Source organism: Arvicola amphibius, chromosome 3, assembly GCF_903992535.2.
Source record: "Arvicola amphibius chromosome 3, mArvAmp1.2, whole genome shotgun sequence".
Lineage (NCBI taxonomy): Eukaryota > Metazoa > Chordata > Mammalia > Rodentia > Cricetidae > Arvicola > Arvicola amphibius.
Window position 1 is genome coordinate 128138000 of NC_052049.1, and position 22004 is coordinate 128160003.

General features: G+C 37.1%; 1 protein-coding gene across 5 annotated transcripts in view; it reads left to right on the forward strand.

Annotated features, from left to right (window-relative positions):
- Positions 1–22004, forward strand: part of Myo9a (myosin IXA) — a 188958-nt gene that overhangs the window by 27693 nt on the left and 139261 nt on the right. For all 5 annotated transcript variants that reach the window (XM_038322373.1, XM_038322376.1, XM_038322375.1 and 2 more), the window contains exons 2-5: positions 8964–9874; positions 16378–16472; positions 17963–18025; positions 20897–20996. In XM_038322373.1, coding sequence (XP_038178301.1) covers positions 8999–9874; positions 16378–16472; positions 17963–18025; positions 20897–20996 — 1134 coding nt within the window. In that variant the 5' untranslated portion in view covers positions 8964–8998. The remainder of the gene's footprint in view (positions 1–8963; positions 9875–16377; positions 16473–17962; positions 18026–20896; positions 20997–22004) is intronic.

Here is a 22004-nt window from a genome sequence, read left to right on the forward strand (position 1 = left end):
TCTACTTGTAAAGTTGTCCAAATAGGGATTTTTTTTTTTTTTGTATAGCAATGCATTTTAAGTCCCTCAGGGATTTGCTGTGGAATTGTTGCCGTGGTGAATTTTGCTAAACAGCTAATCCTAGCTATACTTACATGTTTGTTTTAAAGTGTAGCGCTTCCTAATCTGTATTTTTCTTTCAATAGCTCTGTCTGTGCTTTTGGTCCTGCTACAGCAGTTTCTTCAAGTCCTGTAATCGTAGGCATGTACCATTATTCCTCCTAGCTTTAGATCAGTCTCTCAGAGATTATCTACTTACTGTATTTTCTTTCTTTTCTTCCTTCTTTTCCTCCTTCCCCCTTTCTCTCTCCCTCCCTCCCTCCTTTTTTCCCTTTTTCATTCCCATTTATTTATTTTTCAGTTTTTCAAGACATGGTTTCTGACTCCTGGAACTCACTCTGTAGACAGTCTGGCCTTGAACTCAAAGAGATCCACCTGCTTCTGCCTCCCTAGTGCTAGTGCTGGGATTAAAGGCGTGCCTCACCACCACCTGGCTACTTACTGTATTTTAAGGTAGACTATACTGAGACATGAGTGAAAGGATATTTAGGTTCAGTGATGAACTACAACACAATGTGTAAGATATAATGGTTATAGTGCCAAATGTGTTACAAAACATTGTTCATAGACACTGACAATCATGATGATAGCTGATTTAGATAGTTGTGCTTTTTGATTTATTCTTGTTATAAGATCATGTAAATGAGAGGACTGGAGAGGTGGCTCTTGGTTAAGAGCATTGGCTGCTCTTCCAGATGTCCTGAGTTCAATTCCCAGCAAAAAACACATGGTGGCTCACAATCATCTGTACTGAGCTCTAGTGCCCTCTTTTGGCCTGCAGGCAGAACACTGTATACATAATAAATCAGTCAACCAACCAACCAATCACTGTTTTTTTTTTTTTTTTTAAAGTGTCTGGGGAGTGGCGCACGCCATCAATCTTAGGGAGGCAGAAACGGGCAGATCCTCTGTGACTTCAAGGCCAGCCTGTCTACAAGACTTAGTTCCAGGACAGGCTCCAAAGCTACAGAGTAAACTCTTTTTAAAAACAAAAACAAAACAAAACAAAAGAAAATTCTGGTAGAAAATGATGTGGGAAATTTATTGGTCTTGTTATAAGTCCTATGATCTTTAGAGGTAAAATGATTAAAGTCATACTTGGGCTGTACCCCTAACGGACCTCCAACCTTTATGTATTCTCTTTCAAGCAATTGGAGTATCTTGTCTATGTGAGTATACATATTGGTGTGTGTATATACATCATATATGTGTGCAGCTGCAAATACACTTTTGAACTTCTGTGTGGAGGTTGGAGGTTGATATTGGATGTCTTCCTCAGTTACTCTCCACCTTGTTGAACAAAGCAAAATACAGTTTTAAAATAAAAGATTCAACTATTTATGTTTTGTGTGTATGTAAGTGATTTGCCTGCATGTATGTCTGCATCATGTGTGTTCTCAGTGTCTATGAAGATTAGAGGGTGTTGAACCCCTGAAGTTGGAGTTAAAGAGTTCACGTTGATGCTGGGAATTGTACCTGGGTCCTCTGGAAGAACATTCAGTGTATTTAATTGCTGAGCCATCTTTTTAGTCCCTCTATCTTATCTTTGAGGTCTCTCATTGAACTTGGAAATCATTTAACTTAGATTTCGGGGCCAGTAAGCTCAGGGATCCTTTTTCCTCTGCCTCCTAGTGCTGGGGGAATTACAAGCAGTTTGCCTGGCTTTTTAAATATAGGTCTGAGAATCCTAACTCAGGTCCTTAGTATAGCAAAACATTTAGACCAGGTAATTTTCTCGGTTCCCAATTGGAATATTTTTAAAAAATAGGCTACCATTAATTTTTTAAGTTAAAAAAATCTTACCACATATGTGTGTATCTTTACTACATGTATGTCTGTGTACTGTGTACATTCCTGGGCAGCCTGCAGAAGTCAGAAAAGTGCATCAGATCCCCTAGAGTTGTAGTTACAGATTGTGAGCTGCAGGGTGCTAGTACTTGAACCCCGGTCTTCGAAGAACAGGTAGTCTTAACTACTAGGCCATTTCTCTAAGCACTGTCATATTTTTAGAGAACAAAAACAGCTGTGTGGTGGTGCATGCTTATAATCCCAGCACTTGAGAAATGAAGGCAAGAAGATCATAAATTGAAGCTAACCTATAGCATTTGAGGATAGCCTAAGATACATGAATGAGATTGCCTGAAAAAAATAAATAAGAAAAGTAACAAATCCAGGAATTTAGGGACTTTTACATTTGTTTGTTCATTTTTTGTTCTTCATATATATATTACATTCTGACTGTTTAAAAAATTTAAAAAATGTTGTGAAGAGAAGTCACACCATGCAACAAGGTTCATATAGGTTTATTGGAAGAGGAGAGAGAAGGGGCAGAGACCGGTACCTGGGTACAAGAGTGGTGGAAGAGAAAAAAAGAGAGAGGAAGAGATAGAGAAAAAGAAAAAAAGAGAGAGACGGGAGGTGGGTAGGTGATGAGGGATGTCCTTTTGTATATGTGTTGCTTTTTATTGGTTAATGAATAAAACTGTTTTGGCAGAGTGAAGCCAGAAGGGAAATCTGAACATATATATATATATATGTGCACACACACACACACACACACACACACACACACACACACACACACACACACGCAAGAAGCCGCCATGTAGCTGCCAGAGATGGTTGCCGGAACCTTACTCGGTAGGCCACAGTCTCATGATGATACACAGATTAATAGAAATGGGTTGTTTTGAGGTATAAGAGCTAGCCAATAAGAAGCCTAAGCTATTGGCCAAGCAGTGTTGTAATTAATATAGTTTCTGTGTGATTTTTTCTTTTTTTCTCCTTTTCTTTTCTTTTCCTTCCTTCCTTCCTTCCTTCCTTCCTTCCTTCCTTCCTTCCTTCCTTCCTTCCTCTTTCTTTCTTGCTCGCTTGCTCTCTTCCTCTCTTCCTCTCTCTCTCTCTCTCTCTCTCTCTCTCTCTCTCTTTTCTTTCTTTCTTTCTTCTTTCTTTTTTGACAGGGTTTCTCTGTAGCTTTGGTGCCTATCTTGGAACTAGCTCTTATAGACCAGACTAGCCTCGAACTCATAGAGATCCACCTGCCTTCTGAGTGCTGGGATTAAAAGAGTGTGCCACGACTGCCCGTCCCGCATGCGCACGCGCGTGCGTGCGTGCGTGCGTGCGTGTGTGTGTGTGTGTGTGTGTGTGTGTGTGTGTGTGTGTGCGTGCGTGTTTTCTGGGCCTGAGCAGTCAGGAATGAACAAGCAGTCTCTGGTTGCATGCAGTCCTACCTTTTAAAAGGAAATGCAGCAAATGTGCACAGGAGGTGCTCTTAGTGGCTGCAACTGAGGATGTATTCTGTCAGGACCCTAAGGGCAGGCCAGTACTGATGCCAATACTGACGCAGTTTCCCCTTTCCCCTTTCCTACTAGTCCCTTACCCCACTTCTTCTCTTCCCTCTTTCCCCTAGTCTGTTCCTCTTCTGTCTCTATTCAGAAGGATGCACACCTCCCATGGATATCAAGTTGCAGTAAGACTGAACACCTTGTATTAAGGCTGGTCAAGGCAGGTTGGTCCCATGCAGGCTTCCTGGTTGTTGGTTCAATTTCTGTGAACTCCTATGAGCCCAGTTTAGTTGAATCTGTTTTTTTTTTTTTTTTTTTTTTTTTTTTTTTTTTTTTTTTTTTGTGATTTCCTTGGCCACTCTGGTTCCTACAATTCTTCCTCCCTCTTTCAGCAGGATTTCCAGAGTTCAGAGTTAGTTGGCTTGGTGGGCATCTGCATCTGTTTCCATCAGTTGTTGGATGAAGCATCTCTGATGACATTTGGGCTAGGCACCAATCTCTTTGAGTATAGCAGAATATCATTAGACATCATTACATTGATTTTTTTTTTCTTCCAGTTGTATTTGGTTTTATCATAGGTCTCTGGGCTCTCCAGCCTCTGGGTCCTGACACTCCAATCAGTGTCAGGGATGGGCTCATTCTTATCACATGTGTCTCAGACTGGACCAATCATTGATTGGCCACTCCCACAATCTCTTTACCACCCTTTCCCCAGCACATCCCATAGATAGGGCAGATTGTAGGTTGAAGCTTATGTGGCTGGGTTAGTGTCCCAATTACCTCCACTGAAGTTTTGCCTGGTTACAAAAGATGGGCAGTTTAGGCTACATATCTCTTTTTTTTTTTTTTTTTTTTTTTTTGGTTTTTCGAGACAGGGTTTCTCTGCAGCTTTTTTAGAGCCTGTCCTGGAACTAGCTCTTGTAGACCAGGCTGGCCTCGAACTCACAGAGATCCGCCTGCCTCTGCCTCCCGAGTGCTGGGATTAAAGGCGTGCGCCACCACCGCCCGGCTTACATATCTCTTATATTGAGTCTTAACTGGGGTCATCCTTGTGGATTATTTGTTTGGTTTTTCAAGACATGGTTTCTTTGTGTATTCTTGGTTATCCTGTGAACTCTACCTGTGTGCCATGTGAGCACTCACACGCGTGTGTACACACACACACACACACAAATCTTTAACAAAATAAGCAAATGGATGCTAGTGCTCACATGGCACACAGAGTTCAGAGGACAACTTATAGGATCCTTTAACCATCTGGGTCTCAGGATTGAGCTCAGGTCAGGCTTGGTGGTAGGCACCTTTACCTGCTTGAAACATCTTGCTGGTGCCCTCTTTTACATTTAGAACAGAACCTCAGACTACAAGGAACTGTGTAATCTGATCTCTTTATATCTCTGACCTCATGTTTTTACTACTTTCCTTCTTGACTTGAACCACAGTGATTTCATTTCTCAAAGTTCCAAATTTATTCTTGGTTGAGACATTTTTGCCTTCTTCACTGCTCTTAGCTTGAAGCATATCTCTCATGTGTTAGCATAATTGGCTTCTGCATGTCTTATAGGCTTTACCACCTCAGAGAAGTTACTGCATACTACTGATAACTAAAATAGTGTGCTGGAGCTCTTTAGTATAATGTTAGGCAAACTGCCGCCCACAAGCCAAATCCTGCCGGTGGCCTGATTTTGTCCTGTCTGAGAGCTAAAAATGTTTTTCATATTTTTAAGGCTATAAAACAAAACACAAACAAAAAACTTCATGTGAAAGACTCCGTGTTCCCCAAAATGTAAAATATTTTCTATCATGTCTTTTAGAGAAAAGTACTTTCTGGATTTATTTTGTTCATTTTTTCCCTTGTTTTGCCCATCATACTCCCCCCATGCTTTCTTGTTGAGTCTTGGACTGTTGATTGTGTGAAAGAACTGAGCAGAAATAAGGAGTATTATAATTGCAGTTGAAAGGCCAGCAAGTGATAAAAGTGATAGTTGAGACTTCTTCCAAAATAGACAAAGGTGGTTTGTTAAACAGTCAGTTCATGACTCTGAACACCTCTCATGATAGTATGTAAAGAAGATGCAAATGTGAGTTTATAAAGTATATCTCTGAAATTGTTGAAGTAATTAGCAGTGCATGTATCTGAAAACTCTCCTTCCATTGGGCTTAGCAACAAATGATTTATTGAGCCATGTGCCTCTTCTGGGATTAAAGGCGTGTGCCACCACCGACCTGTGAAATGTTTAACTTAAGCAATAAAAATGTTTGCTAAATTGACATATTTATTAATGTATATGTGAATTTCTTATTATTCTCAACACATTTAAAGTGATTTTTAGATTTATTTATTGTATTTTTATGCATATGAGTGTTTAGTCTGCTTGTATGTATACAGTGTGCCATGTACATACCTAGTTCCTGCAGAAGCCAAAAGAGAGTACTAGATTTTCTGGGATTGGAGTTACAGATGATTTTGAACCACCATGTGAGTGCTGGGAACTGAACCTGGGTTCTTTGTAGGAGCAACAAGTGCTCTTAACTGCTGAGCCATCTCTTTTGCCCCTTACCATGTGTTTTTGAGGTATGAATACTCTTTGATGGAATGATGGAACTCTATTACCTTTTAGTGGGCATGTCAGACTTAAGAAACAAACCTAAAATAAAAATAATCATATGTTTAGGTTGTGTATCAAGTTCTCTGATTAAAAAGTAAGTAAGTAAAAAAAATGAGAGATACAATAAGGAGATGCAGAATAAAGGGTTATTTTAACTTTTAAAATTGTTTTATTCTTTCAACAAGGATATTTTAGATAAATAAGGAAAAATTTTCTTTTTAGGAGTTATCATTTGAGCAGAAGTCTTACTGTGTGTAAATTAAAGGATATTTCAAGGTGGTGATCCTTGCCTTTCACCTTGTTTGAGAATATTTTTTGTTTGTTCACTGCTAAGTACAGTGTGCTAACTGGTCCACCCAAGAGCTTTTGTGGATTCTCCTGTCTCCACCTCTCATCTCATTGGTGGATAGGCTAGGAGTGCTGGGATTGCAAATGTGTATTTCTGTCTCTGGTTTTATGTGGGTTCTGGGGATCTAAAGTCAGGTTCCTTGTGAGCATGGTAAGAACTTTACCCACTGTGCCATTTCCCCAGCTCCAATATTAGGTCTTGAACACCATTTTCCCATAGTTACACATCTAAAATAAGTTTAGAGTACTTAATAGCTCATTCCCCTAATATTTACAGTTGTAGGCAAATCATTTATGTTTTCTCAAATGGGCCTTGCCTCGGTAATACATTGTGCCATTTCTCTGTATACTGGTAAGACTAGGATTACAGGCCTGTGCTACCATACCCTAACCAGGTTTTTATTTCTTAAAGATGCATACATTTGTCTGGTTTATTTCTTCTGTCTATCTTTATACTGAATCATACTGTATAATTCTGCTTACTAACATTTGTCAATACATTCCTATGATAGGGGATGGAAAAATGGCTCATTAGTTAATAATAGCATTAACTGTTATTGCAGAGAACCCAAGGTAAGTTTCTAGCAGGAATATGGCAGCTCACAACTCTGTAGTCCAGTTCCAAGGATCTGATATGCTCATCTAACCTCCAGAGATACCAGGTACACATGTGATGCATATACATAAATGCAGGCAGAAAAAATTTTTTTTTTTGAGAGTGAAAGCTAAAAGATAGAGAAGTAGAGCAGCAGCTACCAGAGAGACTTCTTACCTCTTCAGATTACTCAAACTTAAGGGGCGATCCTGTTCCTACGAATTCTCAGACTAAATGCCTGAGCTCCTGTCTATTCTTGTCTTATATTTCTCTTTCTGCCCAGCCATATCTTGCTTGTCCCCACCTTCCAAGTGCTGGGATTAAAGGTGTGAGCCTTCACTACCTGGTTCTGTTTCTCCTTGAAACTTGTTCAATCTCAGGTAGCCCAAGGTGACCTTGAACTCACAAACCATTGTCTGCCTCTGCCTCCTGAGTCCTGGGATTAAAGGTGTGTGCCACCACTGCCTGGCTGCTATGTTAACTAGTGGTTTAGCTCTGCACTCTGATTCTCAGGCAAGCTTTATTTGTGCTTTTTTTCCTGTTTTTTTTTAAAAGTAGATATTTATTGAGTTGTACATTTTTCTCTGCTCCCCTCCCTGCCTCTCCCCTCCCTCAAGGTCCCCATGCTCCCAATTTACTCAGGAATTCTTGTCTTTTTATATTTTCTACTTCATGTAGATTAGATCTATGTAAGTCTCTCTTAGTGTCCTCATTGTTGTCTAAATTCTTTGGGATTGTGGTTTGTAGGCTGGCTTGCTTTATGTTTAAAAACCACCTATGAGTGAATACATGTGATAATTGTCTTTCTGTGTCTGGGTTACCTCACTCAAAATAATGTTTTCTAGCTTCATCCATTTTCCTGCAAAATTCAAGCTGTCGATTATTTTTTTCTGCTGTGTAGTACTCCATTGTGTAAATGTACCACATTTTCCTTATCCATTCTTCAGTCGAGGGGCATTTAGGTTGTTTCCAGGTTCTGGCTATGACAGACAAAGCTGCTATGAACATAGTTGAGTACATGTCCTTGTGGCACGATTGAGCATCCTTTGGATATATACCTAAAAGTGGTATTACTGGGTCTTGAGGAAGGTTGTTTCCTAATTTTCTGAGAAATCGCCACACTGACATCCAAAGGGGATGTACCAGTTTGCATTTCCACCAGCAATGCAGAAGTGTTCCCTTTACCCTACAACCTCTCCAGCATAAGCTGTCATCAGTGTTTTTGATCTTGGCCATTCTTTCAGGTGTAAGATGGAATCTCAGAGTTGTTTTGATTTGCATTTCTCTGATGACTAAGGATGTCGAACATTTCCTTAAGTGTCTTTCAGCCGCTATAGATTCCTCTGCGACTTCTCTGTTTAGGTCTGTACTCCATTTTTTTTTTTTATTGGATTATGTGTTCTTTTGGTGTTTAATTTCTTGAGTTCTTTGTATATTTTAAAGATCTTTTCCATTCTGTAGGCTATTGAGGTTTTTGATCTATTTGGACTTGAGTTTTGTTCATGGTGATAGATATGTGTCTATTTTCATTTTTCTACATGTTGGTATTCAGTTATTCTAGCACCACTTGTTTAATATGCTTTATTTTTTCTATTTGATATTTTTTTCTTCCTTGTCAAAATTAGGTCTTTGAAGAATTTGAAGAACTTTGCTGGGATTTTGATGGGCATTGTGTTGAATCTGTTTAGTACCTTGTTCTTTTTATTTATTCATTCATTCATTTATTTATTATGTATATAGTGTTTTGCCTGGGTGTATACTTGTACTCCAGAAGAGGGCACTAGATCTCATTGCAGATGGTTGTGAGCTACCATGTAGTTGCTGGAAATTGAACTCAGGATCTCTGGAAGAGTAGTCAGTGTTCTTAACCTCTGAGCCATCTCTCCAGCTCCCATTAATACTTGTTCTTGTTGTTAGGATTTTGTGTTCAGAAAGCTGCAGTCAATATGTTTGTTAAGGATTTCGTTTTGGAGCACAGAAAGCAATATCCAAATTTGACTGCTCAGTGTTTCTATCTTTATGTTACAGTTATTTTGCCAAGAAGATGGTTTTCCCAGTCCTGAATGCATACTGTCCGTTCTGATGGGACAAGATCCAATATGAATGTAAGTGATGGAGGAAGACGACGCTTTGAGGATAATGAACACACATTACGAATATATCCCGGGACAATTTCAGAAGGAACAATTTACTGTCCAATTCCTGCCAGAAAAAGCTCCACAGCTGCTGAGGTGATTGATTCTCTTATAAATAGACTTCACCTAGACAAAACAAAATGTTACGTCTTAGCAGAGGTAAAGGAATTTGGTGGAGAAGAATGGATACTCAATCCAACCGACTGTCCAGTTCAACGAATGATGTTATGGCCCCGGATGGCTTTGGAAAATCGCTTGAATGGAGAGGATTACCGCTTTCTTCTGAGAGAAAAAAATCTTGATGGATCAATCCATTATGGTAGCCTTCAGTCATGGCTACGGGTAACCGAAGAACGCCGCAGGATGATGGAACGGGGTTTCCTTCCACAGCCTCAACAGAAAGACTTTGATGATTTATGTAGCTTACCTGATTTGAATGAGAAAACTCTTTTAGAAAACCTACGGAATCGCTTTAAGCATGAAAAAATTTATACTTATGTTGGCAGTATTCTAATAGCTATTAACCCATTCAAATTTCTTCCTATTTATAACCCTAAATATGTCAAAATGTATGATAATCACCAGTTGGGAAAACTTGAACCCCACATATATGCTGTGGCAGATGTAGCTTATCATGCTATGCTTCAGCGCAAAAAGAATCAGTGTATTGTGATTTCAGGAGAGAGTGGTTCTGGAAAGACGCAAAGCACAAACTTTCTTATTCATCACCTTACTGCCCTCAGTCAGAAAGGATTTGCTAGTGGAGTAGAGCAGATTATTCTTGGAGCTGGACCAGTACTTGAGGTAAGGTATATAAAAACCCCTTTCTCTCTCTCCCTTTCTCTCTCTCTTCTTTTTTTTTTTTAAAGACAGAGTCTCTCTACATAGCCCTGGCTGTTCTAGAATTTGTTATGTAGTAATTCCGGCTTGCCTTGAATTCACAGAGATCCACCAACCTCTGCTTACTTAGTGCTGGGATTAAAGGTATGTGCCACCACACCCAGCTAGACACAATTTTCTTAAATCTTCAAGAAGAAATTGGTAGATTTGAAAAGATGAAATAAAACTATAATAATAGACATCATTTTTAGTGACCAGGAAACCTTTAAGGTGGCTAAGAAACAAGGCAGGTGTGATACTAATTATTTATTTTTGGAAGTGATTCTTGCAGGGTTTTATCTCAGTGATAGAGCACTTGCTTGGCATGTGCACACCATGGATTTGATCATTAGTACCATCAAAAGAAAATTCAACCAAAAACTGTTTCTTTGAGCCACTGGAATAGTAGTAGTCTATCTCTTTAAAAAGGTGGAAGAAGCAGGGCTCTGTTTGTATTGGGCTTTACAAAGGAAGAAGATGAAAACTAGAATTTAACATAATGTACTTCTGGAAACAAGATTTTCTCAGGAGTTGTGATTATTAGTTATGTTACTCCTGTTTTGTTGTTTCACGAATTCTGAACTAATATTCTAAATACTGTATTCCTTTTGTGGGGGATGGGATCATATAATTCTCCATTGTTTCCTGTAGTTCTGATTGAATGGAGACTTTCATAAATTCCTACACATTAATGCTCTCAGATTTTTCTTTGAGGTTTTTTTTTTTTTTTTGGTTTTTTTTTTTTTGGTTTTTCGAGACAGGGTTTCTCTGCAGCTTTAGAGCCTGTCCTGGAACTAGCTCTTGTAGACCAGGCTGGCCTCGAACTCACAGAGATCCGCCTGCCTCCGCCTCCCGAGCGCTGGGATTAAAGGCGTGCGCCACCACCGCCTGGCTCTTTGAGGTTTTATATGCTTGGTGAAGCATTGTTTTCATCCACAGCTTGGAAAGTATCAATTTTACTTTTCCCTTTTATTTTCTGCTATCATGCAGCTTCTCCTTCAGACACAAGCCTGAGCTCTTTTCTGAGCATACATATATTTTTTGACATTTGTAACCCTCTTGCATGCAGATGGCCTTCCTCATGAATGTAATCTTTAATGCCTTATTTTGACTTTTTATATTCTTATTTTATGTGTATGAGTGTTTTGTCTGAATGCATGTGTGTGTGTGCACATGTATGCAGTGCTTGGAGAAGCCAGAAAAGGATATTTGATCTTCTGGACCTGGAGTTCCAAATGGATGTTAGACCCATTAGAATTCTCTGAATTAAACCCTGGTCCTTTATTTATTTTTAAAGATAGATATCTTTTCTTTTTTAGATTTATTTATATGTATGAGTGCTCTACTGCATGTATGCCTTCATGGCAGAATAGGGCATCAGATCCCACTAGAGATAGTTGTGAATCACCATGTGGTTTCTGGGAACTGAACTTAGGACCTCTAGAAGATCAACCAGTGCTCTTAACTCCTGAGCCATCTGTCCAGCCCATCCCTGGTCCTTTAAAGAGCAGCCAGTGTGTTTAATTGCCAAGCCTCCTCTCTAGTCCTAACTTTCATGTCCTTTCAAGCCCATTTTATACTTGTAATTTATGAAGGTACCCTCATCCCCATTATTACCACTATTTTCAGTGCTTAAACAATTGCCTCTGATTGTTTTGGAGAAACAAACATGGTGATAATGTGTATAGAGAGGTTGTTCTCAGTGATCAGTGAGTCAGTTTAGATAAAGACAACCCTTAGAGTGAGTTTTTTTTCCCTAGGGAAATGCTGACTGGACAGGTTAAATCGTGATGAACAATGCTTTGGAAGAACCTTAGCTTTGTTCTTGTGGTATTTAGAATGCTTTATATAAATAAATAATTGTGGGAAATGGGTGTACTCTTTTATTGTAGAGGTAGGGAGGACGAATGAATAGTAATAGATAAAATGCTAAAATGCTAAATCCTAAAATTTAGCCAGTGTTAATAGTACCCATCAATTGAGGATTATTGAAAATCTTGGCTACTTAATAACGTTTTTAACAGGTGTTCTTTGGACAGTTCTTGTCTGAATTTTTGTTTGTTTTATGAAGGAAGATTTTTAGAGCTCCTTATTCTGACATTTTTGTTGACCTCAGTGTTGAAAAAGTAGGATTGTTGTATTCTAGGTAGAGTGGTTCTATTATCTTTTCAACAACAAATATTAATGTTCTAGTTGCTTCGTATCCTCAGTAACATTGGTCATTACCATTTTTCTTTTAACCATTCTGATAGACGCCTAATGGCTCTGTATTGGGTACATTGAGGTCTTAAATGAAATCCTATCGTTGTGTTGTTGAGCATGCTTTCTCACATGGATTTGCCATCCGTATAACCTTCTCAGCATGGTTCCATAGGATTTCACCTGATTGATAGGTTTATATTCTAATAAAAATTTACACAACAGGGAAAGCTCTGCTTGTTTTTTTTTTTTCCAGTATATCCTATATTATAGGATAGGGTTGAGCGTGCTGTATGCCCAGGTACATTGTTGCAAATCTGTAATCATAGCACTTTGATGGTTGAGGTATGTGAGTCTAGAGTTCAAGGTAAACCTAGATAGACTACATAGTAAACCTCAGGCCAGCCTAAGATACAGTGAGATTATTTTTAAAGCAAAACAAAATGGTTGCACATGTGAAAATAATAATAGTATTTTATGAAATGGCCTTGGTGTCTAATCCTGCTTTTTTCCTTAATATTTTGCCAAAGTAGCATATGACTTTTAAAGTTTATAGACCTTTTTACATTTTTTTGATTTTGTGATATTTTTGTAAATCTTTGGGAAAAATGTCTTCTATAGTGGACAAAGGAAGGACAGAATTGACAAATTGTTTGAGACATTCAAATCTCACCACTACTAAGACCACTAGTAAGGTGTGTGTGTGTGTGTGTGAGAGAGAGACATGGTGTATGTATGTGTATGTATCACATTGTGTATATATCACATTGATTGTGTTTGAGCTTCCAAACTCTTCGCATCACTTATTTAAAATTACATAATGGATTATAAACACTCACAAGCAATATTTCTAGAGATTTTCAGGAATTCATATTTGCTATGTCACTGTAGCATTATTTCTAGTATTCATTAAAATTTAATTTCAAAGAAATTGGAATACATGCATACTCGATAATGTTTCTCAGACTTTACATTGTATTTGAACAAGTAAAGCACAGATTGCTGAACCTTATCCCCAGAATTTCTGACAGTACTGTGTAGGTTCTAAAATTTTGTGTTTCTAACAAATTTTCAGGTCATGCTTCTGGTCTTGATACAGTAATACCTGTTGGAGTTGAAGTGTAGTATGAAGTGTCAGTTAAGTTTTATCTTTTCAGCTAGCTGTGTGTGTGTGTGTGTGTGTGTGTGTGTGATTAGAAGGATGTGATTCTTCTGGATCTTTACAAGAAGAAAAAAACCTTCAGCGAATCATTTCAAAATCAAAGTCTTTAAAGATATTGTGAATAGGCTACTCTAGGTAGTGAATAATTTATTTACTTTTGGTGGTATTGAAATATACCACAAGCTTCTGCTTTTGAAAATTTTAATTTTATTGAATTATAACTATTAATAAGATACATTTAAAATGTATGGTTTAATGAATAAATAAGCATGTAAAAATATTTACCCATCTGTCTTAGTAGGGTTTGGTTGGAAAAGGTTTATTTAGTTTATACTTCCACGTTATTTTTCATCATTGGAGGAAGTCAGAACAGGAACTCAAGCAGAGCAGGAACCCTGGAGGCAGGAGCTGATGCAGAGGCCATGGAGGGCTGCTGCTTATTGGCTTGTTCCTCATGGTTTGCTCAGCCTCTCTCTTATAGAACCCAGGATCACCAGCCCAGGGACTGCACTACCCACTGTGGTCTGGTTCCTCCTCCATTGATCACTAAATTGAGAAAATGGTTACTGTTGGGTTTCATGGAGGCTTTTTCTCAACTCAGGTTCCTTCCTCTCTGATGACTCTTACCTTGTGTGAAGTTGACATACAAAACCAGCCAGTATACCATCTATCATATAATAAGGTTTAGAACACCTTACAATTTTTAGATATTGTGTGTGTGTGTGTGTGGTGTGTGGCGTGGCGTGTAGCCACACCACATATGTGGAAATCAAACATCAGCTTCTGGCAGTCAGTTTTTTCTTTTGACCATGTAAAACCTGGTGATCAAACTCAGATTTCAGGTTTTCTGGCAAGGGCTTTTACTTCCTAAGCCATCCTGCAGGCCTCAGAATATCAACCCATCATCCCCTGTGGAACCAATTCCACCTCCATTCCAAGACAACCTCTTATTTACTTACTGTTACTATTTTATTTTCATATTTTTTTAAGAATTGGATATGGATAGATTATATAATTATATAATTATATAAACTCTGTCTAGTTTTTTTTATTTAACATAGTGTTAGCTATTCATCATTGATTTTGTTTCATTTATTCTTTATTGTTGACCATTATTTCATTGTTTGGTATATGCTTTGGACGATGATACAGGAAGTTTATAGCTCTTTTATCATCTATACAATAGTTTTGTTTTAAATAGATAAACATAGTGCTTTAATGAAACTTTTTATATACTTCTAGAGTGATCAGTCTTTATATTTTCTTGTTTTTTTTATTAAAAAGTATTTTTTTTCATTTTACATACCAACCACAGTTTCTCTTTTCTACTCTCCTCCCACCCCCTTCCCCTTACCCAACCCTCTATTCACTTTTTCAAAAAGAGTAAGGCCCATGGGGAGTCTACAAAGTCCAGCATATGAAGTTGAGGCAGGACTAAGTTTCTCCCCACGTGCAGCTGAGTAAGGTATCCACTGGGGATAAATCCTGGTCTCATTGCCAGTGACCCCACAGACTGCCCAAGCCACAAAACTGTCATCCACATTCAGAGGGCCTAGTTTGGTCCTATGCAGGTTCCCCAGCTGTCAGTCCAGAGTCAGTGAGCTTCCATTAGCCAGCTGTTTTGGTGGGTTTTCCCATCATGATCTTGACCCCTTTGCTTATATAATCCCTCTTCCCTCTCTTGGGCTGGAATCTGGGAACTTGGCTTGGTAATTATTATTTTCTTAACCTCTTATTTCAGCTTTGTAACATGCTTTAGTATAAACTTAAGAAATTGGCTGTCAACAAAGAGAACCCTAAGAGAGACATACATGGATCTAATGCCCTTGGGAAATAGAAAATGACAAGATCTACTGAGTAAATTGAGAGCATGGGGACCATGGAAGAGAGTAGGAGGGGAGGGAAGAGAAAGGGGAGTGAATGGTAAAAATATAACTCAATAAAAACAATTAAAAAATGAATTGTCTCTGGAATATGAAGACATCTTGATGAATGAGATTCGTCTTTTAAAAAATAATTTGTTAATATTAATGAACCTCTTTATTTTAAAAATAATCTGTTAATATTAATGAACCTCTTTATAAGGCTTCAGGCCACCAGCACACTTTTACATCCCCTCCAAAAAACAACAAAACATTATAAAATAACCCACCCCCCACCTTTAATTTTCTCTTCAGCTCTTCTACATAAGCATTTGGTCTTCATGACAACAGACTACTTAAGCAGCATCATATCTGTGTTGGAGGCAGCCCCAGTCTTGTTTTTGGCAACATTTACCCATCAATCAGCATTGCTTACTGACCATTGGCCACAGTTTCTCAAGGTTGGCAGTTAGGCAGAAGCTCTGCTTCCTCTCTAAGTGGTAATGCTACTTAAAGTTATCTGATGATATTTGTTGAATTTGGTCCTGTGTTGATTTATGCCATCAGCATTATCTCAGCCTCCTAGGTACTTCTTCTGATGCCTACAAATGTGGCTGTTGCTATGGCTCCTGTAACTGTGAAGTTGCCTGGATTTTTGTTAAAGAAACGTGTTTTTATTTTAATAATCTTGTGTATATATGAATGTGTGTTGTATGCACGTGTGTGTAGGTACAGGAACCTAGAAGTGGAGATCAGACAAGGACATGGTTCTATATTGTCACTCTCCACCTTATCCCTTGAGATAGGGTCTCTCACTAAATCTGGAACTAGTTGAAGTGGCCAAGAAACCTCAACCTTCCTCCTCTCTACCTATTGTGTTGGCATTACGGGTGCTGTGTATTGTCATGCTGGGCTTTTTACAGGAGTGTTGTGGTCTGAATTCAGATCATGCTTGCACAGCATGCGCTCTTAACAACTGAGTTTTCTTTTTTAGTTGTATATATTAGATTCTAAAACTTGAGATTCGTTTTGCTGAATTAGTATGAGTTGAAAATCTACTTTCACCCCCAGCTTTTTCTTTACTTTATTCTACCTCAAATATGAATGATTCTAAACATATAAATAAATTGCCTTATTGTTTTTCTTTAGTATTAAAGCAATGTTTAAAAATTACTTTTAAATAAAAGCAGTATTTATTTTGACAGGCTTTTGGAAATGCAAAGACAGCTCATAATAACAATTCAAGTCGTTTTGGCAAGTTTATTCAAGTAAATTACCAAGAAACAGGCACTGTACTTGGGTAAGTACTGCCACTTAGAAGCAATAAATTTTGGTAATATGAGCATACATGTATATAAAGTACACACATACATATGTACATGTTTGGTACATACATGTATATGCATTAAGATCTATTTTTTTTCTGTGTATGTGTATACCACATGCATGGAGTGCATTGGAGGACAGAAGAAAGGGCATCAGACCCCCTGGAACTAGAGTTACAAATGGTTGTTAGCTGCCATGTGAGAGCTAGGAATTGAACCCAGATCCTTTGAAAGAACAGCGAGTGCTCTTAATTGCTGAGTTATATTGTCATCCTCTGGATCATATTTTTATTTTAGTTATTACTCGTTTCATAATCTATGTATTATATTGGTACCTGCATAAAAATTGTTTCCTTTTTAGTGGGTTCAAACTGAGAAAATTGTTAAGACTAGTCATAATCTTAACATCCTTAACTTATATTTGTTAACTGTTAACAATTGCATGAATTTATGTTTATATTATAAATCTTCAAAAATTTATTTTCAGATCAGAAAATGTCTCTTTAATTATTGTATTTTCCAGCATAATCATACTTTTACATATGTATATTATTATTCTTCCAGTCAAGGTATTAATTTTGGTAAAGTAAAAATCCTTACATTTCCTATGATTAGTCATCTGATTGTGCCAGCAATATATTTTATAGATTAAAACATTAATAGGATATTCTTTAGACCAGTTTCAGAGTCATAGCAGAAGGAAGTGGGAATTATAGAGAGTTCCCAGGTATCATTTCCATTCGTTTAGCATAGCTACTCCTGTTAAAAATATCTGTGTTAGTATGGTCTGTTTGTTAAAATTAATGACAGCATTGTTGCTGCAGATTTATTAATTGTGAAATCCATAACTTGTACTGAAGTTTGCTGATTGTGTTGTACATCCTGTTGGTTTTGAGAAATGTAGAGATGCTATTTACAGTCTCCATTTTAGTACTATAGCATAGTTTTACTGTGCTAAAGTCTTTTGTGTTTGACTTATTCAGCCCTGCTACTACTTTCCAGGTCTTGGTAACTTTTGTACCATTAGACCTCATGGATTGGTATAGAAGAAAAAGCAGTGTCTAGGGAGTAGTAAAATTGAAAGTCAGCCTTGGTAATGAAATCAGACCTGGGTTCATATTCATAAGGTCATTGTGTTGCTGATTACTATTATTATGATTTTGGTTAGTTTTTATTTTTTGAAATGTGACTTTGTTGTGTATTTACTTTTGATATAGTTCACCTGCTTATCTCATTCTCTAGTCATTTGATGATGTAGGTAGGTTTTTTAGAATTTAACATGGATAAAGCTAATATATATATATATATATATATATAAATTATAATGGTAAATGTACTGCTATCATCTAGAGAATGCTTCTTTATACTTTTGAACTTTCTAAATAATAAAATCTATCATATATTAAACTTTATTTATCTAAACCAATTTTTATTGTTTATATCAACCAATTTTATTTTCTTCCAGGGCCTATGTTGAAAAGTATCTACTGGAGAAATCTAGACTTGTTTATCAAGAGCATAATGAACGGTATATATTTTTATTTATATACTTAGATCAACTTTTAGATTCTTTGTATACTGTAACCCTTAATTCATTGATATCATACATAATTTTTGTATGTAACTACTATTTCTTTTTTGTGGGGGCAGAATGCATGATTGGGAGATTTTTATTGGATATGCAGAACTGTTATTCTTTCTCAGTTATAAATAAATTGAGAACAGGAAAGTAGATTTTCAGGTGATAAACTCATTCTTACTTGAACCATCTGTCTTTATAAGACATGGGTCTTATATTTCTTAGTGGTCTTCTTGTTTGAAAGTAGTTATAAGCTAGGTGTGCTGAGTCACACCTGTAATTCCTGTATTTGGAAAGCTGAGGCTGAAAGATTACCCTGAGTTCAAGGCTAGCCTAGGGTATGTAGTAAGTACCATGTCAACTTGGGGCTGTAGTGTTAGAACCTTTCTCCAAAATCAGTGAGTTTTCACAAAAGCTCTTAGTTCCATTGTCATATTTGAGGTACGTGGAACTTTAGAAATGAAACGTTATATTTTTCAGATAAAGAAATTTAGGGAGGTAAGTTAATTGCTTCAGATGTCGGTACGTTAGCAGTAAAGTTATGACCCGGAGTGTGAAGTTAAATAGCCCTGAACTCTCGTGCATACCTTGATCTCACTTTTCTTATGTACTTAAAATCTTTTCTGTATGTATTTCAAGGCCTAAATGAAATAATAGGTTTTCTATTTTTAAAAACGTCTTAAAATTAATTAGTTAATTTTTGAAGCAGGGTTTCTCTGTGTAACAGACCTGGTCATCCTGGAACTTGTTCTGTAGACCAGGCTGGCCTTGGACTCACAGAGTTCTACCTGCCTCTGCCTCCTGAATGCTAGGATTAAGGCATGTGCCACCATGACCATCTGTTTTTCTTACTTATTTCGCTTTTTAAATTTTATTTATTTATTTATTTTGGTTTTTTGAGACAGGGTTTCCCTGTGTAACAGTCCTAGCTGTCCTGGAACTAGCCCTTGTAGACCAGGCTGGCCTCAAACTCAATGAGATTTGTCTGCCTCTGCCTCCCGAGTGCTCCTGATTAAAGGTGTGAGCCACCACCGCTCAGCATTTCTATTTTTAAGGAAGGGTATTACTATGTAGCCTTCGCTCTTGGAACTCCTTATATATATCAGGTTGTCCTTAAATGCACAGCAGTGTGCCTTCCTCTGCTTCCCAAGTGATGAAAATAAAGGTGTAGGATATCATATCTGGTTTTGAAGGACTGTATATAACATGATTAACATGGTCCTTATATGTAATAAAGGCTCAGAAATTATTGACTAATTACATAATGAAAAAGAATTTATGGCAGGATTAGGTTAAGAATTTAGTGGTTTGTGTGTGTGTGTAGCAGAAATAAGAAATAAGAAATTAGTGATGTTTGAATATGTAGAAGAAGGCTGTAGGTATACTTAGTAGAACACATTCACAAAGCTGTGGCTCAGTCCCACTATTACTAATCAGTGTGGTTTTTTTGAACATTATAATAGAGTAGTGGGGATATAATCTTGATTTCTTGTGTTAGAGAATGAATTCGAAGTGACAATACAGAGTTTACAATCTGATTGTTTTGATTGCTTTATTTGACAGATTTGTTTCTCTGTATTATGTGTTTCTGGATTTGGTTTGCTGTTAGGTTGGTCTTGATTTTTTCTGTCTGTATTCATAAGATATAATGCTCTAAGACAGTGCTTCTCAAACTCCTTCACAGGGCTCGCCCCAAACCATAGGAAAACACAGATATTTGCATTATGATTCATAACAGTAGCAAAATTACAGTTTTGAAGTACATGTGACTCAATCTTTTCAGAAGCTTTTGCAAGAAATTACAGCGAGGAATAACTTTCATCTTGTTTTAAGGAACTATAAATTAGACCTAAAAGGAAAACCTTAGAGTAGTGGTTCTCAACTTTCCTAATGTTGTGACCCTTTAATTGCTTTTCTTCTGCTTGTTGGGTTTAGTTTATCCATTTACTTCCTTATTTGTTTACCTATCCTCCCTCCCTCCCTTCCCATCTCTCTTCCTTTCTTCCTTTTTTCTTTGTTGTTCTTGGTAATTTGTTATAGTTTTTTTGTTTGTTTGTTTTTTCCGAGACAGGGTTTCCCTGTAGCTTTGGAGCCTGTCCTTGAACTAGTTCTTGTAGATCAGGATGGCCTCAAACTCACAGAGATCATCCTGCCTCTGCCTCCCTAGTGCTGGGATTAAAAGCATGTGCCACCACCATCTAGCTTGTTTGGATTTTTTAAAATTTATTTGTTATGTATACAATATTCTGTCTGTGTGTATGTCTGCAGGCCAGAAGAGGGCACCAGACCTCATTACAGATGGTTGTGAGCCATCACGTGGTTGCCAGGAATTGAACTCAGGATCTTTGGAAGAGCAGGCAATGCTCTTAACCACTTAGCTATCTCTCTAGCCCATTGTTCGAATTTTTTGAGACAGGTTTTGGTCTAGCACAAGATGGTCTGGAACTTACTGTGTAGCCCAGGCTTGACTTGAGCTCATAGCAGTTCTCTGTCTCAGCTTCCTGATTAATTTTGGAGCTCTGAAAGAGTAATTCAGTCAAATTTGTGAGTTTTTTCCCTATTACTTTTAGAGAAGACAATTTTTGAAAGCCCTTACTTTCTCATTTTACTGCTTTTGTTCTCCTTTTTTTTTTGTATTCTACATTCAATTTTGTAGGCATGCTAAATGTTGAATTTGTTATGTTGCCTTAAAAATAAAGTAAATCAAACATTGTACTAAGTAATGTGTTCTATAAAAACAGAACAAAACAAACAAACAAACAAACAAACAAAAAACTAACCAGAATTAGTCATGTTCATTATATGCTTTCTTTCCAACAGGAACTATCATGTATTCTATTACCTCCTCGCAGGAGCAAGTGAAGAAGAGAGGTTAGCATTTCATCTTAAACAGCCTGAGGAGTACCATTATCTCAATCAGGTGAGAGTTCATGAAACCTACTTAGAAATATAGGTAATGATTAGATTTTAGTTACTGAAGAAGTTTTTTAATGCTTTTTTCCCTCAAATCAGATGATGGATGGTAATCAGTACCTTTATGTAGGCAGTCTAAAATTTAATTGGTAAATTTCCAGATTTAAAAATGATTAATCCTTCATATAAGTGGTAAAAAATTAAATGCTCTTCATGCATTTTGTGAGATTCTTTTAAGAATATTAAGCTGTTTCATAGTACTTTTCTTATCAGAAAAATGTTACATTGTCTATTGTGACTTACTTTTACATACCTCAGGATGTTAATGTAACTGGTGACTAATCCTTACCTGTTGCCAAGAGATTGCTTCAAACTTGATCTAATGCGCATATGTCTGCATGCTGTGGATACTGATACAGAGTATCACTGTATAATTTAAACGAACAGCTCTCTTAGACATTTTGTGGGAAGCCAGGCATGGTGGCTCATTCTGGTAATCCCAGAATTTAGGAATCTGAGGCAGGAGGATTACCATGATTTTGAGGCCTTTATAGTGAATTCCAAGGCAACTTGTGCTGCCTTGTAAGTTTCTGTGTTAAAAACAAAACAAAATAGAACCATATGAAATTTCTCAAAGCCAAATGATTTAGAGAATATATCTTTCTTTAAAATGTAGAATTCAGCCTTAAGCTCCCGTGATGAGAAGTGATCTTCACAAATTTTCACGATATTCATTTCTCTATTTTTATTTCTCATTAAAATTCCAAATCTAATTTTTAGTAGATTGTTACTATATTAGATCATTTAAATAATAAAGCAACCTCTCATTTTTGTTTGACACAAAATATAATATTTATGGGAAAAAGGCCTATATGGCGATGAAAAATAATCTTAGGATTTTTTCCATTTAATTTATACTTGAGTGCATCAATATTATATCATTAAAAATAATGAAAGTAATGTCATGGACTTCTCAAATGTACAGTATACTCTACCTGGTTGGTATTTTTTAACT